This window comes from Sycon ciliatum, chromosome 1 (genome assembly GCF_964019385.1).
Source record: "Sycon ciliatum chromosome 1, ocSycCili1.1, whole genome shotgun sequence".
NCBI lineage: Eukaryota > Metazoa > Porifera > Calcarea > Leucosolenida > Sycettidae > Sycon > Sycon ciliatum.
This window is the reverse complement of record NC_088643.1, coordinates 21,465,358-21,480,631: the sequence shown is the minus strand read 5'-3', so window position 1 is coordinate 21,480,631 and position 15,274 is coordinate 21,465,358. Positions and strand designations below refer to the sequence as shown.

The 15,274-nt window shown below is 46.7% G+C and overlaps 3 protein-coding genes across 3 annotated transcripts in view; 1 reads left to right on the top strand and 2 right to left on the bottom strand.

Annotated features, from left to right (window-relative positions):
• Positions 1 to 1,468: 1,468 nt before the first annotated feature.
• On the bottom strand, positions 1,469 to 7,781 carry LOC135817878 (nascent polypeptide-associated complex subunit alpha-like). Its single transcript, XM_065331166.1, has 6 exons — positions 7,622 to 7,781; positions 7,254 to 7,543; positions 6,412 to 6,444; positions 5,874 to 6,053; positions 4,284 to 4,334; positions 1,469 to 1,703 (listed from the first exon to the last, which is right to left on the bottom strand). The coding sequence occupies exons 1-6, from the start codon at positions 7,656 to 7,658 to the stop codon at positions 1,689 to 1,691; spliced, it is 606 nt and encodes a 201-aa protein (XP_065187238.1). The 5' UTR covers positions 7,659 to 7,781; the 3' UTR covers positions 1,469 to 1,688.
• A 1,339-nt stretch (positions 7,782 to 9,120) lies between these two features.
• Positions 9,121 to 13,643, top strand: LOC135817868 (uncharacterized). The gene is made up of 3 exons (XM_065331154.1): positions 9,121 to 9,495; positions 10,655 to 11,006; positions 11,836 to 13,643. The coding sequence occupies exons 1-3, from the start codon at positions 9,218 to 9,220 to the stop codon at positions 12,604 to 12,606; spliced, it is 1,401 nt and encodes a 466-aa protein (XP_065187226.1). The 5' UTR covers positions 9,121 to 9,217; the 3' UTR covers positions 12,607 to 13,643.
• Positions 13,644 to 13,852: 209 nt separating this feature from the next.
• Positions 13,853 to 15,274, bottom strand: part of LOC135817859 (E3 ubiquitin-protein ligase HERC2-like) — an 89,938-nt gene continuing 88,516 nt past the window's right edge. Inside the window, exon 62 of the mRNA XM_065331142.1 lies at positions 13,853 to 14,724. Coding sequence (XP_065187214.1) covers positions 14,509 to 14,724 — 216 coding nt within the window. The 3' untranslated portion in view covers positions 13,853 to 14,508. The remainder of the gene's footprint in view (positions 14,725 to 15,274) is intronic.

Below are 15,274 nucleotides of genomic sequence, written 5' to 3'. Positions count from 1 at the left end.
AGCTCGGGGGTCAAGGGTAGGGCTAGTTCAGCTCGGGGCTAGCTGAATAAGCTCGCCTGACCATGTAAACGCGCGCTCTAAAATGACTGGGTGACAGATCAAGGCGGGCTTATCGTAAGCCTACATTGTAGGGTTGAATATGCCCGGGCTTATTTTTCTCATGTAAACGGCCCCTTACTTTATAGTTTATATGGGTCAGTAGTCCCAGTACACAAGTGACAACGAAAATTCATGTCAGGAAGTCGTTACACATGGAGTAACGACTGTCGACATGTCGTATGAACTTCCATTATCGGTTGATAGAAAGAGTTGCATATTATTGTACATACCGGTATCAAGAGTACATAACCCCAAGAGTGTGAAACTGCGTGCACAATCTCTATGCATGCAGTGCTGCGACGGCAGAACTTCACATCACGTGACATGGTTCAAAAGGTTACACTGGCAAACAGTGCAAAGTGATCACAAGAGAGTTGTACCCAAAGCTGGGTTTCGTACAACCCTGAATCAATCATGCACAGAGTGCATTATAATGCGTATGGGTTCATCACATGATGTGAAGTTCTGCCGTCGCAGACCCCATAGCTGGAGTTGCACACTCTTGGGGGTTATTTACTCTTGCCGGTATGTAGGTATCCCAAAAACTGCAGGAAAACCACCAGCGCCGTTATTGGAACTATAGGCTGTGGTGTTCATAGCATTTCAGGCTGGACGTTTTTCGGCGCGCGACTTTACTGTACTCTACAATAGTAGTGCTGTGTTGCCATACAGCGACAGCCGTCTGCAGTAGAGTCATTGTTTCTGAGGGGTAAGCCTGGGGGCATTCTTACTTTTCATCAACCTTGCTGGTTCTTAGAAACAATTCTTACTGGTCTGGATCATACATAACCCAAAAGCTGCCAGAAAACCAGCACCGCTGTGGCGTTCTTCAGGCTGGACGTTCTTGGCCGTGCGACTCTACTGAACTACACTTATTTTTCCAGACATGCGGTAACCTACTTTGTAAACCAGGGAGACACCCTGGTGGAAACACAGCTAATAACATTTCGAGAGTTTCGTTTCAAACACTTGAAACTGCAGATTTACATGGCCCTTGGCCTTGGAGGTGCGCCATACTCAAGTCTCTCAGTGTTGTAACACAGTAGAGTCGAACGCCGAGGAACATGGGGCACAAGCACGGCAAGCCTGAAATAATGCGTCCATGATTGATGATCCAGTACGAATTGATCTAAGAATAAGATCGTAGCCAGATTGCTCAAAGATTAGAAGGTCCTAGGCTGAAACAGGGTTCTTGGGCGCGCGACTCTAATGCAGGGAGCCAACTCCAAACGTTGACTTGTCATGCGAATAGCTGGCGTATGGTGTGCATTTGTCTGCTCGCCCTTTGTCTGACATGTAAAGTACCAAGCACTACACTCTCCTCCAGACCGAAACTCACACACGCACCAGAACAGAGTACACATTACAGTTCAGGTTGCCTGCCAAGATGCCTTCACTGCAAGCAATGACACGAGCTGCACAGGAGTCCAAATCAATTTAGATGCCAGAACAGACAGGTGGAGAGAGAGAATTGAGTAGCAAGAAGGACCAGAGAGGTAGTGAAGAGAAGAAACACCAAGAAGATCAGTGGACTGAACTGGCATGTCCCTCCAACAGTCAGAGATGGTTTCTAGTTATCAAGGTGGTGTTTACATGGTGAGGTCCTGGAAAAACAGCACGAAAAAAGACACAGAGAAAGAGCATTAGGCAGAGTCAAAACTGAAGAGACATTGCAGAAGTCAGAAGCAACAGCTCCTATTTTTAACCCAGTCTCACAATCACCATCGTCAAAGTTTGCCACAAGGCCACATACCGGCAAGAGTGTACAACTCAACATTAGAGAGGTGACGCACTACGTAAAGTGGAGAAACTTTACGTAAGTGGGTGAGAAAACCCCGTGGATTCGCGAGTTTGAACTCCACTTACGTAATCTGTCTGAGTACGCAGGTAGGGCTCTGATAACGGAGGTACTCCGTAAGTGGACTGGGGTGAAAAATTATGACTCACTCCCCAGCCATACACTGCCAGGTCCAGAGTTGCAAAGGGCAGCTTTGTGATTCAAAACCCCCGCATCGCGAAACATAAATCCGCATGCAGTGTACGCAAGATTTTCCGTAGAGCGACCACGTTTTTACTAACGAAATTACGTTATGCGGAACCTCTCTAATATCTCAGCCCACGGTGAACATTTCCTATGACATTCGTTTTTCCGTGGCAAATTGGCTCACTAATAATACAAAACCAGAGATACAAAATGCAAAGAAGTTGTGCAGCCCAGGTATGGTAGTGGAAGGAGAACAGCGGACAGTAGGTCTATGCATCCTGAACTCAACGAACTGATACTGGAATAGCGAGCAGGGAAAAGCATAAGTTCTTGACGAAATAAAAAAATCCTGTCACGGGTGAGCCCATCGCAGCTCAAGATTTGACTTGCACACTCGATGTGCTCTCATTGACTCAATACTGGTACAGTGTAGTATGACAACGGCATCATTGTCCCAATGGCCTCTAAGCTGCCTGCCAGCGGTACACATTTAAGTATGTTACCACATGCTCAGAGTAAACAGTTGGGTACGTAACCACGGGGTTATTTGCCACATTGTCAGCACTAGGCCAGAGTAACGGGTGTGTTGACATGGGGATGTCTAGAAGAGTCAAAGAGAAGTGGTGCACTGAATGGTAATAAGAGCAGGCATAGAACTGGGGTGCTTTCAATTGGGAAGAAGAGCTGAGCAATGTATTGCAGCCTCGATCCAGTGTCCAGAAGACCACTTGTACTTCCTCCAAAAACAAAACATTCAGGACTTTGATCAAACTGTCACTTCTGGTGAATTGACTTCTGAGGAATCGAGCCATAGTGACTCCGACTCAAACCATGCAACTTTTGTTTACTAGTGTACATGCTTCAAAGAAGTATATCCACTCACTTCAGTGAACTGTTTTTGTTCTAGTTTCTTGATCACAGTAACACACTAGACGAGTCACAACGTTTGTGTTGCCAGAGGAAGTGGAAGTCCAATAGTCACCCAACACTGAAGTCACTCCCAACCTAGTTGTGAACGCTCTCCCAATTTTGGCGGAGGCGCACAAATCGGATTGGAAATAGAACGAATGAAGTCGTGCAGCTTGCTTGGACCAACACCATTTAAGTCAGCATAAAGAAGACTACGAGCAGCGAATATTCATTGATTCGAAAGTTGCAAATGAGGAAAGTCTGAATGAAAAAATTGACTGACACTACTAGGATTCGAACCAAGGACCTTCGCTTGAGGCCAGTGATGCTGGTGTAGCCGTCATCCAAAAAGAGACCATTCAAAAAAGACTCTTGCTATGACCAAGAGTACATAAACCAGAGTGTGCAACTCGGGATGGTTCCTGTGGGAGCGTAATTCGTGCACATCATTTCTGACGGCATGGTAAGCCACAGGTACGGTGAAAGGTTGCGTAACCAGTCACGGTGGTGCAGGTCACTGAGTTTGTCCTGATTTCGGTTTTTTGAAACGGATAGCCTGGTGAATTTACTTGTCAGCGGATGTACGCAGTATACGCAGTCACACAAAAACACACGAAATCCTACAACAAGACGACTAATATCATGTAAACTTGGTTGATTTCCTGTCTGTGAAACACGAAAATTTGAGCTGTACGCAAGTCGCGGCTTGGCTGACCTCACCAGGGTGACGTAGTGCACGAACTGCGCTGTTTCAGATCTGATATGCACAGTTGCACACTCTGGTTTATGTACTCTTGCTATGACTATAAGCAAGAGTACATAAGCTCCCAAGAATCTGCAACTCCTGATAAGCTGATACCCTTTCTATGGGGTTGGCCGACGGCGAAAACTCACACCACGTGGTGTAGTGTTCCAGTTGTTTGTTTGTGGCCCGTTTTCAGCGAGCAGCGGTGTAATAAAAAAGCACTCTTTGACAGAAACTCACTGCGCGCATGCAACTCGCCAGCATTACCATGGCAGACATTCAGATTGCGCGCACGTTATACTACGTTTGTACGTAGCACGAAACGTACCTGAGACACGTGGTGTGAGTTTTCGCCGTCAGAGACCCCATACGCAGAGTTGCACTCTTGGGAGCTTATATACTCACGCTATAAGTAGCCTAGTCCGATTTCAACAACAGGATGCTACGGTGGAATGCTGTGAAAGAAATACCGGTACACTGCGCAATGTGTAGTTGATGGTGATAACTAAGCATACTTGAGATTCTGGTTTAGGAAAGCAAGCTTACCATGATAGCATTGACGATGTCATTATTTTGTGCCTTGAGAGCAGTGACGGCCTACGAAAAAGAACAATACAAAATAACCCACAATCTTATTAACAAGAACGATCATTCAAGTCACCATTACAACAAAGCAACAAGCAGAAAAGAGCAGAAGGGAGACTCCACTTTGGAATCAGTACTGTAAAGGTACAAATTTTCGCTTGGAATTAACTTTCGATATATTCGTTAGGGGGCACGAAGTAAAGTTTGTACCAAACTATAAAGTTTTCTTTCTGAACTTTCGGGGTGACAGACATCGACCAAAAGCGAAATTTAGTACGTCACAAGCCTGCTGGTGGAGTGATCTAGAAAGATTTCGTGAACGAAAATTTGTACTTATACAGTACGTAAGGAAAGAACATGCGTGATCGCTCCAAAATTCAACATTTCACTACCAACTTTGTATCCACCCCGAACCAAAGCAGCTTGGTGGAGCCAGGTAAACATATTTCTAGAACAATTACCAGAGTGTGCATCAGGTGGAGATGGCGGAAATTTATGTTGAAACAAACAAGTTCCATGCACCCAGGTAAAAGGTTGCTAGCTACGTGCAAACTAGTACATCGGCACAGAGAAACTTTGTGATGGATGTTCATCGACACACCCGTCCCATTTAGGGTCTAAAACAAACAATGGTGCGTGCTACTACTCTTCTGGGTCTACTTGGCATGGCCATGGGGGTCTGTGAGATAAGGCCGCGGTCACACCAAACAAGCCGTTTCCCGCTTGCGCTGAAAGTGGCTTGTGCTGAATGGGGTGGTTGGTCACACCACTTCGCGAAATCGGCTGGACTTTTTGTGTGCTAGAGTTTTTTTTCTTCCCGCTCATTTTTGAATATGATTTTCTCTTGTTTTCCCGTCCGCCTTCTCCAGCACACTTCTTCAGTTCGTCCAAGATCCACGCTCTCTTTCTGGTATTTTTTTCATAGTGGTGTCATACTTGGTCTTTGTTTCAAACCAAAGCTCCAGTAGTCGCCGCTCCAGTAGTCGCCGCTCCAGTAGTCGCCGCTCCAGTAGTCGCCGCTCCAGTGCTACTGTCCAGGATTCCATGATGACCGACAAAAAGGCAAGGAGAGAAGTTTCACCAACAACGAAAGCCGGAAGGTGGCAGAACACGATGCGAGCTGCAAGATCATGCCAAGATGCGCTTTGAACGAGTTTATTTTTCCCGCCACTGTACTGCGCCAGAATGGCTGAAAGTGGCTGAATCCATTCAGCGCTCCCATTCAGCGCTTTGAAAACGGCTGACTGCTGAAAAAGGCTGAAGCCGAAAATTCAGCCGTTTCCGTAGCGACGATGACGTCAAAAAGCGCTTTTTTCCGCTGAATGGCTGAATCGCGCTTGGTGTGACCGCGGCCTAAGAGCCAAGTTAGTGTGAACAGAACTGAGAGAAGAAAAGAGCTAGTGCATTCACCGCTACTTGAATCGTCCTTGGTTTCGAAGCTGCAGAGCAAATCGATCTTGCTACCACTCTCAATATCTCTTGTGCAGTTTAAACACGTGCATAGTTGCTACATGCACTCTGTAAAAATGGAGCAAGGCCTAGTTCACTTACACGTGCTCTGGATACATTAGCTTGCTGCATGACCAAGTCAATGTCCTTGGTCTCAACACCAGTCTCATCGATCTCCTCGTCATTCTCCTCCTCTACTGGAGCGACAGCAGCAGCACTGTCCTTGTCCTTGGTTGCCTTGCTGGCAGCACTGACATCAGCGGCCTTGAATTTCTCGGCGGCCTACACAAGGCAAGGAAGAAACAGCAAGCGTGAGAAAAATATTTGGCAAAGCATAATTATAGGTATGCAATTTATCACTAGATCCAACAGTCATACGCCAACACAGTTTACCGCTTCACAGTACATATTTATGGGTGAAAGCATTTCAAAAGAAAGGAAGATCAAAGTTCACGCATCAGCCTTACCACCGGCTATACAATTGTGTTGAGAAATAAAGGAATTTTGGCCGCGCGACAACAGCACGGTGCCTGATTATACAAAGGTGGCAGGCGAAGTGCCTAGCGATGAAGGCGAGATGGTAAGCCTTACAACAGGTGCCCAACATGGAGCGAAACCTCGCTAGCCAATGTACACTTACCTGCATTTGAGCTTGCTGGCTGAGATCCTCGATCTAAGCACCAAGGAAAACAAAATGAAGAAACAAAACATCCAGCTTCATAGTAACATGCAACAATCAAAATATAAGGGTGCCACTCAAGCCTGGCTTGCTCGTCAGAATTGCAACACAGTTTCAATGAAGTTATATTTCACGGACAGCTTTACATGTGCAGGTATAACAAATAACCCGAACCCCAAAGCATGCAGCTGTGATTTCTTTTCTATCGGCCAGCTGTGTGACACACCGCTTTTATTATAGCATATAGCTTGATCCGCGCAATGCAAACAAGCACAAACCAAACCTTTCCTGCGGTTTGAAATTTGTAAAATTCTATGTCGTTCAATGCGTGGAGAAGCGAATCAAGCAAAACTTAGTTCAAGTACATATCGAAGGCAGTATGCTGTGGACTGCTCCATTACCATAGGCGAGTCCTCTTGGTTTATGGATGCTTGGCACAGAGAACTGATGCTAAGGTATCATTCTACTTTACAGTACTACGAAAGGCCTTAAACATCAAATCCTGGTTGAGGTATTTCACCATTCTCACTGAACATACGTTGATTAGTTTTGTTGCACTGCTCGTGGCAATTCTAAAATTACGGCAAAGCCGTGAAACACAGCATGACGACACTCCGCCCATACAGAGGCAGAGGTCCTCTTTCCATGGCAAAGTACTCGACCTAATGATTAGTGCATTACTTGAGAAATACATGTAAGGAATATCTCAAGTCTCATTCAATTACGCTTTGACCTGGATGTTGGAAAGCAGTATGCATGTAAATAAACAACATATTGCACACGGCATTGTCGGCTATCCATACCTTGGGCTCGCCAAAGACGATGTAAGTATCTGATGCTGGGCTCTTGTATACATCAGGAGTAGAAATAGTAAAAAGGATGGATTTTGACTTGCGGATAGTTACACGGCTAATTCCTGGTACTGCCTTCAGACCGAACTTGGACAGGGCTTTTCTGACTTTCTTCTCGCTTCTGCTCTGCTTGGCCTTGGCGCCCTCATCACCGCCAGAGGCTAGGGATCCTGCTCCTTCGCCAGCCTCAGCGAGTTCTGGAACCTCATCGTCACTGTCGGTCTCAGACGAGACATGGGCGACTGGAGAGTAAACAGATAACTTTTTTTCAGATGGAACTGGCCCGTAAGAAGGGTGTTGATAATACTACTAATCCTTACCTTCGGCCTCTGGTCTCTCCTCTGCAGGCACGGCCATGGCTGAAAGATAGGCCTCGGAACCTTGGTTTACGAGGACGATGAGTTAGTGAGTTGAAAGGAAAGGAAAGGTTGGAAACTGCGGCGCCATTTTGCAAAGGGCATGCATACAAAAATTGATTTTGCAGCTATGTGCGGGGATTGAGCATGCGTAACTTATTAAAAATCGACAAAAATAAAACTCACAAAACAAACAAACCTCTACACACGTACGTGCAATGATTATTGCCGGCATATACGCGCATGCCGTCCATCGACAGGCAGCTTGGGAATTTTTGTTTCGTCAGTAACAGTGTGGGACGAAGAAAGCTGCTGCTGGGTATGGAGACTGGAGTGGTGGTGACAGTGCGCTGAAACAGGTGTGGAGTTCAGGTCAGACTCAGAGGTGTTTGCGACCAGTTCCTCAGGCATCACTTTCACGTTTGATCAATCAGGATTAGTCGACTCAGTCATCATGAACGGTTGGATCAACAATTTTTGAACAGTATTGCAGTCTTCATATCAGGGAGTCGACTAGTATTATACGACTCCCTGCTTCATATAGCTCAGTTCTTGACCTTACCGGTAGTGAAACCTAGGCTAAGGGCCAGTAAGGCCTTGCCTGTACCATCTGTACAGGCTCAAGCAAGATCGGAGACGAGACTCAACAAGTCAAGTGCTATATCTATGTGTACCTGCTGGTGGAATCATTCGTGGTAGATCAAAATAACCAATTTCAAGCTCCCAACCACCACCTGCTTTAGGACTTGAATGATTTCACAAACCAGCGTTCGTGCTTTCTCCTCATGTGAAGTACAACCAATGACACCTAGAGAAACAGCGTTGGTGACCATTACTCGGCATTAGTAGATTACTACAGTCTACAGTGTGTAGCTCTGTACAAAGTCATACACGTTTTCACACAGTAATACTCATAGTAATGAAGCAACCATCTACCAATCACCAAGTCCTTAGGCTAGCCGTTATCAGGCCTGCAGGTTATTCTAGAGCCGTGGAGGTTCGTGTTAGAAAATTTCAAGAAACACTGATCAGATAGCATTATTCTGCTGCATACTCAGTTACCAACACTACTGAGTACTGTCACCATGGTCACTACAATCAAGAGTACATAACCAAGACGGCAAGAGTACATAACGTGGGTTATGTACTCTTGCTACAATGTGTGCTGTTTTTCATCTCCGAACTCCGAAGTGAAGTCCAAGGCAAGTGCAACACTCGCAGCTAGCTAGCTAGCTGTAGTGTAGCTGCACTGACTACTAACTACAATTAAATATAAGCTTACCTAAAGTCCTTACTTCAAAGTCTTTGTACAACTAGCTAGTGCAAGGCGTCGCACGTAAAAGTCGTTCATGGCCTTGTTCACCGCATGCGATGTCATGATCAGCCGCAAAAACAATCATGTCATGTCAAGTAAGTATTCATTAGTTTGAGGGAAAGGCGAACGGGAACACTCCGAACAGTCTGCTTATGACCGAAGTGGACTTTGCATATCCATCACCATGAATGATCCAGTTCATACGCTTTGTATTATAAAATAATTATAGCCTAGGCAGCGACGATATGTCGATTTTCTCGACGTTGGCAATGTCCAGGTTTCTAGCAATATCCAGGACAAGCCCCACTGCCTTGAAGTTGGCAAGTGGATCTCGGCCTGCAGCTCCTTGCATAGTTTTGACCTCGCGGACAATATGCGACTCTGGGGCGGCAGGCCAAAGCCGCCGGAGCTCGAACCTAAACGCTTCCCAATCTCCCGACGCTGCTGCGGAGTTGCGGGCAATAGTCGCTGAATTCGATGGGTCAAAACCCGTCGAAGAGGCACTCACTCTTCCATCTGCATGGTAAGACAGTACGGTACATGTGGCAAGTGCTCGTTGTGTCCGAAAATGGGAATGATGCCACAATGGAAGGTGCCTTGGATCATGTACCACTACATGTCTACACACATTACACAGTGTTCTCAGCATTGGACATGATGGTGCTTCATATCCCAGAATGGCATCACAAACCTGAACACCGAAGGAGTCATAGCATCTACGTAGGGAGAGGACACGAGACCATTGGCATTGTAGACCTACAGTCAATTTCGCTTATAATGACGGCACTCGGCGCGGCTTCAGAAAAGTGTCCTTATTCGCGAAGTGTCCTTATACCCGAAGTCTCATTATAATGTATTACAGTTGGATGGGACTTTGCTCTGGGCATGGAAATTCTGTCGTTATTCGCGAATTGTCGTTATATCCGCAGTCGTTATTAGCGAAGTTGACTGTACAGGAAACAATGTGGATTCAGACCCGGATTTGGAAGTTCCAGGTTGTCCGTACAATACCATATTAGGCTAGCGTTCGTAAATCGGCCCTGCCCAGCTGGAATAGGGCCTGGTGCAGCCCGGGGAACAAAACCCAACACAGTTCACGTTACAGTCACCTGTGTCGTGTCAGGGGCGCCGGGGCGTTCAAAGGTGTTCTACTGTACAAGCAGAAATATTCGTCTGGAATTTAATCTCGTCTTTTTTGTCCAACGAGCTGTTGGACTAAATTAAATGCTGGACTAATATTGATTTGTCCAGCTTTTCAATACACTCTTATGATCCATGGACGAAATTTACAACCGGACGAACTCCCTTTCTTTGGAGTTGACGAATTTATTGACCGACGAAATTTTCTGCTTATACAGTACATTGGTGCGGCTATGTTTGGTGTGGTAGCACTGGAATACTGTGCTGTTTTCCTATATAATTGCTCAGTTACAACAACACTATGCGCAATGCCCATTGACATGGATCTGGGCCCAGGCAGTTCCAGCACCCTTGGAAACCGCATTCATAGCTTATGAAAATTATCCTTAGTATTACTACCATGTACTACGGTATGGAGCTAAAACACTCGCCATGGCCCGGGCCTTGGCAAATACAAGTCGTTGTCATACATACCCCGCACCTGTCTTCATTGCACAACTGCCTAGGAATCTAAATCTTATCAGTGCCACTTTGCTACCCAGGTACACTAGGAGATGTGTGCTGGAGGCTGAGCAGCGCTGCGTGTTCGGTCGAAACTGGCAGATCGCGTGCCACGCCCATCACGTCAGCAGGCCAGGACAATTCTCCACCGTTGACGTAGGCGGCGAGCCGCTGATTGTTGTTCGCGACGAGACCGGGAAGCTGCACTGTCACTTCAACGTCTGTCGGCATCATGCAGCCATCGTCGAGCAGCGGCCAGAAGGCTGTGCAGACCATTTCCGTTGCCCCTACCACGGCTTTGAGTACGCGCTGGATGGACGTCTGCGCAAGGCCACACAGCTCAGGGGCATCAAGAACTTCTCGGCTAAGTCCTTTGGGCTGGTGAAAGCTGAGGTGAGGGCAACGTTGATGCTGTGGACATCTGCAAGGCTAGTTGATCATTGTGCCGGCCGGTGTGGTATTATCATGTAATAGGGCTTGAAAGTGCTACGTCACAGCATAGCAACAATTTCAAAAATTCAAAAATTGGATCCACTTGGATCCAGTTTTTGTATGGATCCAAGCACATTTCAAGCCGTCTTACTCTCAGCAAGGTGATGTTACCAGTGAAACTGACTGATTTGGCTACTGGGGGCAGGGTTACAACTGGTGGCGAAGTAAAAGTCACCCCTGCATACGACATGAGTGGGTTGCTATGCACCCACATACTGAGGCAATAGCAAAGTCACACCTTAGTGGATCCAAAATAGAAATCTGATGTCAACTTAGTATTCCCTGGCCGTTTTTGACGTCATCACTTTCAAGCCCTAGCCCTATGGACACCCCACTGTGATGCAGTGTGAGGTTATTTTAAAAAGTGAAGTTCAAACCCGTTACAGTCCATTTCAAAACTATAGACGAACAGGGTTTTTGAAATATTTCAAATTTGGCTGGAACTTTTTGAGAATAGTTTTCGGAATATTGCTCAGGTCCGCTCCACAATTACTCTCATATAGTTTCTAAACGATTGGATAACAGACGCCCAATTTGGAAAACATTATGCACAAAGTGATCACAGATTTTATGTGATATAGATGCTGGCATAACGGTTTTTGCCTAGGTACGCGTCTATAGTTTTGAAATGGACTGTAGTTAGTAATCACTAGTGTAGATTGGTTAGCTTTTGGTCGATCTTATCTGGAACCGGTCTGGTTGTGTACTGCTGTGTCTCCCACGGCTGCAGGTTCAGGAGTGGGGTCCGTTCATCTTTGTTCGGCCCGTGCCAAGTTGTGGCGAGGACCAACACCGAGACGAGACAACGTCTTCGCCGAGCACGTTTCTGCAGCCACTGGACAGCGCTACACGCGGAGTCATCTCTCAGCCGAAAGCACAGCGCTTTGTGCACCGCCGGCTGTACACGGTCGACTGCAACTGGAAAGTGTTTGTGGACAATTACCTGGACGGTGGCTTTCACGTTCCACACCTGCACCTGGAGCTGAGCAAGGGACTGGCTCTCAAGTCCTACCACACGGAGATATTTCCACGCTGCTCCTTGCAGACCGTTGGTGGCAAGACGGCTGCTGCTGCTGTCGATGCGGGTCAAGACCGGCCGCACGAACGTACCGATAGTGAAGCGGTGGATGAACGACTTGGCACCGAGGCGTTCTTCTGCTACGTGTATCCGAATCTGATGATCAACCGCTACGGTCCATGGGTGGATATCAACATCGCACGGCCACTGGGCGTGGACCGCTGCCAGATTCTCTTTGAGTATTATCTGGACGAGGATGTTGCTGCTACCAAGGAAGAGTCCGGTGGCCTCGACGAGTTTGTTACCAACTGTCTGCTGCAGAGTGACCAGGTGCAGCAGGAGGACATTCAGATCTCGGAGAGCGTGCAGCGTGGCCTGCAATCCAGAAGTTACGACACTGGACGGTACGCTCCGCGCGTGGAGCACGCCATGCATGATTTCCACCGCACGCTGGCCGCAGAGGTGGCCGCCTCGCTGGTCTGACTAGCCTAGAGCTGCACTGACGGTTGGGCGGTAGACTCGGTCGGTCGGTCGACAAGCAGGCAGGACATACTTGGCACACAGCCAATGTGACCTGGTGGCTCAACATCGTTGTCACACATGCCACCACTGTCACCTTGGTAACTCAGACTTATTTTATTGATCATGGTTGTTTGGAACCATGTTATCCCATTGTCCAGGAGTGAGATCACGTTCAACCTTTTCATGTGGTATGCTGCCAGTACGCCACACATCCTGAAACAGGCTCACTAGTCTGAGATTGAGATGCTCACTGCTGGCCTTCAACAGTTCTGGCAGTATACCACCAGAAGTCCCATTCACCTTCTCGTTACGCAAATATGTTAGTGTCCCATTTGTCAACAACACGCCCTAGATACTTTGAGAGCATACTGGTATCAGGTTTGCAACATTATACAAGAGTGGACGACACGACACTACAGCGAAGCTTCAACACATGAAGCACTCTGGTACGAACATACTTCTCTCTTTACGTAGGGTACTAGTACTATTTTTAGGGCTCTGCTTATCCTTTTCCAGTCATTTGACCTCGGATTTGCACACTTCTTCACTACATTGTATACGGTTTAGAATATTTTACAATAGTGGACACTATCAGTTTTCTATCCAGTTTCGAATTTTTTGCAATAGACCCTGCCTTCACCATTATGATGCCGCGGCAATCTGCAGGCCCAGACCCTTTGTGAACCGTGCACTCGCTGCCTCTCCTACCAACCACTATTGTGTGGGTTTTAGCAAGAGTGTACACCCCCGCGGTTTCTCACCCAGCTAGTGCCTCAGCCGTATCCTCTCTGCCATTGATGCCGCTTCCAATTCACAATCACTGGTTAGGTTCTCATGTGCAGCAGCAACTCAGTTGATCTATGAGATGCTATTTTCTATTTTCTTCCCGGCATACCATCCCCAAATCAATAGTGACAGGTTTCACTGGTACCACTACTAATTCCCAGGCCACCCTATTTGTCGCAGAATTTATAAGGCTTGATCACTACCTAATTCTCTAACCCAACGACACTGTGTGTGTGTGTGTGTGTGTGTGTGTGTGTGTGTGTGCATGTGTGTGTGCGTGCGTGCGTGTGCGTGCATGTGTGTGTGTGCACCTGTGTGTGCGTGTGCGTGCCGGTGTGCGTTGGTGCATGGTCTGAATGCATGTTACAATAGCATGGGATAGAAGTCGGATTCTCCAATAACAGCACTACAACAGTACACGTGTAGTGGGCCGAATGGTTGCAATAGACAGTTGAGTATGATGGAAATAGGCCAAAGGTTACATGCACAGACATACACAGCAAAACATCAGGAATGATTGCATGCTACAAGGAACTTTCAAAGTCCTCTGATAAAATAAAGCGGTTGAATATGTAGCTGACCAGCAGACCTGCAAACGATACAATAGGTAAAGGAGTAAAGAAATAAAATATGGAATGGCAAAGGGAACGAAAGGCCAGCTACACAAAACATGATACCCGCGAGGAGTACAAAAACTGAACAAAAATGCCTGGATGTGTGTGCGTGTGTGTGTGTGTGTGAGTTGCTATGTCTAACGTAGCTGTTCGCTATCATCGTTGCTGAAATGGGCATGTCTGAGTCCGAGTGTGTGTGGTGGTGTTCGTATGACATGAGATGCATGCAAGATGTATTGTATGACTGTGGGCACGGGGATGAAATGGCACACAAATAAATATGATGGGCTACACAGGGTCACTTTTTGACGTTAGCTTTTTTTATAAGCGGCGGGCAAAGACTGTTCGGAACTTCCCATGTTCCAAAACGGGTAGAAGGTCGCATAATGCGAACGTATGTGGCAATTTGAGCAAATGTGTAGTTATAGACGACAACAGCAGAAACAAAACGGTTTCTTTGTGATCAGAACTCATCCTCCCATTCGTCTTCTGGTTCGGTGGCCATTGTGCGTGCGTAGTCGTCCAAGTCGATGGCCTTGCAGTGGTGGATGGCATACCGCAGCTTCTCAGCAAGGATTGCCCCGCTGGTGTAGCAAGGCAGCTTGAGTAAGAAGAAGCATGTGTAGGATTCGGGGAGAAAGTTATCGGGAGTTCGCCGTACCTTCTGGTTATCCATCACCTGATACATGTAGATAGGACACAGGAGGAAAAGAACAGAACATGGTTCCGGAGCTAAAACATTACCGACGGGTCACGTTCGGCTTGGTGTTTGATGGAGCAGCAAAGATAGCAGCAAAGATAGCAGCAAAGATAGCAGCAAAGATAGCAGCAAAGATAGCAGCAAAGATAGCAGCAAAGATAGCAGCAAAGATAGCTCCCAAACCTGCACTGGAGTACTAAGATTGGGCACATACTGTAAAAGCAGACATGTTCGGTGGTGTAATATTTTCAGTATTCTCCAAAATCGGCGGTTCGGTGGAGGGAAATTTCAGTAAAACCCGTTTTCCAGGTATGTGTACTAGTATCACATGCATAGTTGTACCGTAGTACTGAAATGTTCGGTGCGTTTTATTTTCGGTAAAAATTGTCGGCACCGAAGTAACCGAAAACAAAACTCCGAAAATTTCTGCTTTACAGCAGTCCTCCAAATGCGTGTATTTACTGCCATTTCAGCAGGTGTGTTGTAACCACCACTCCTCTACAACACAGTCATGCATGTGGTGCTGCAT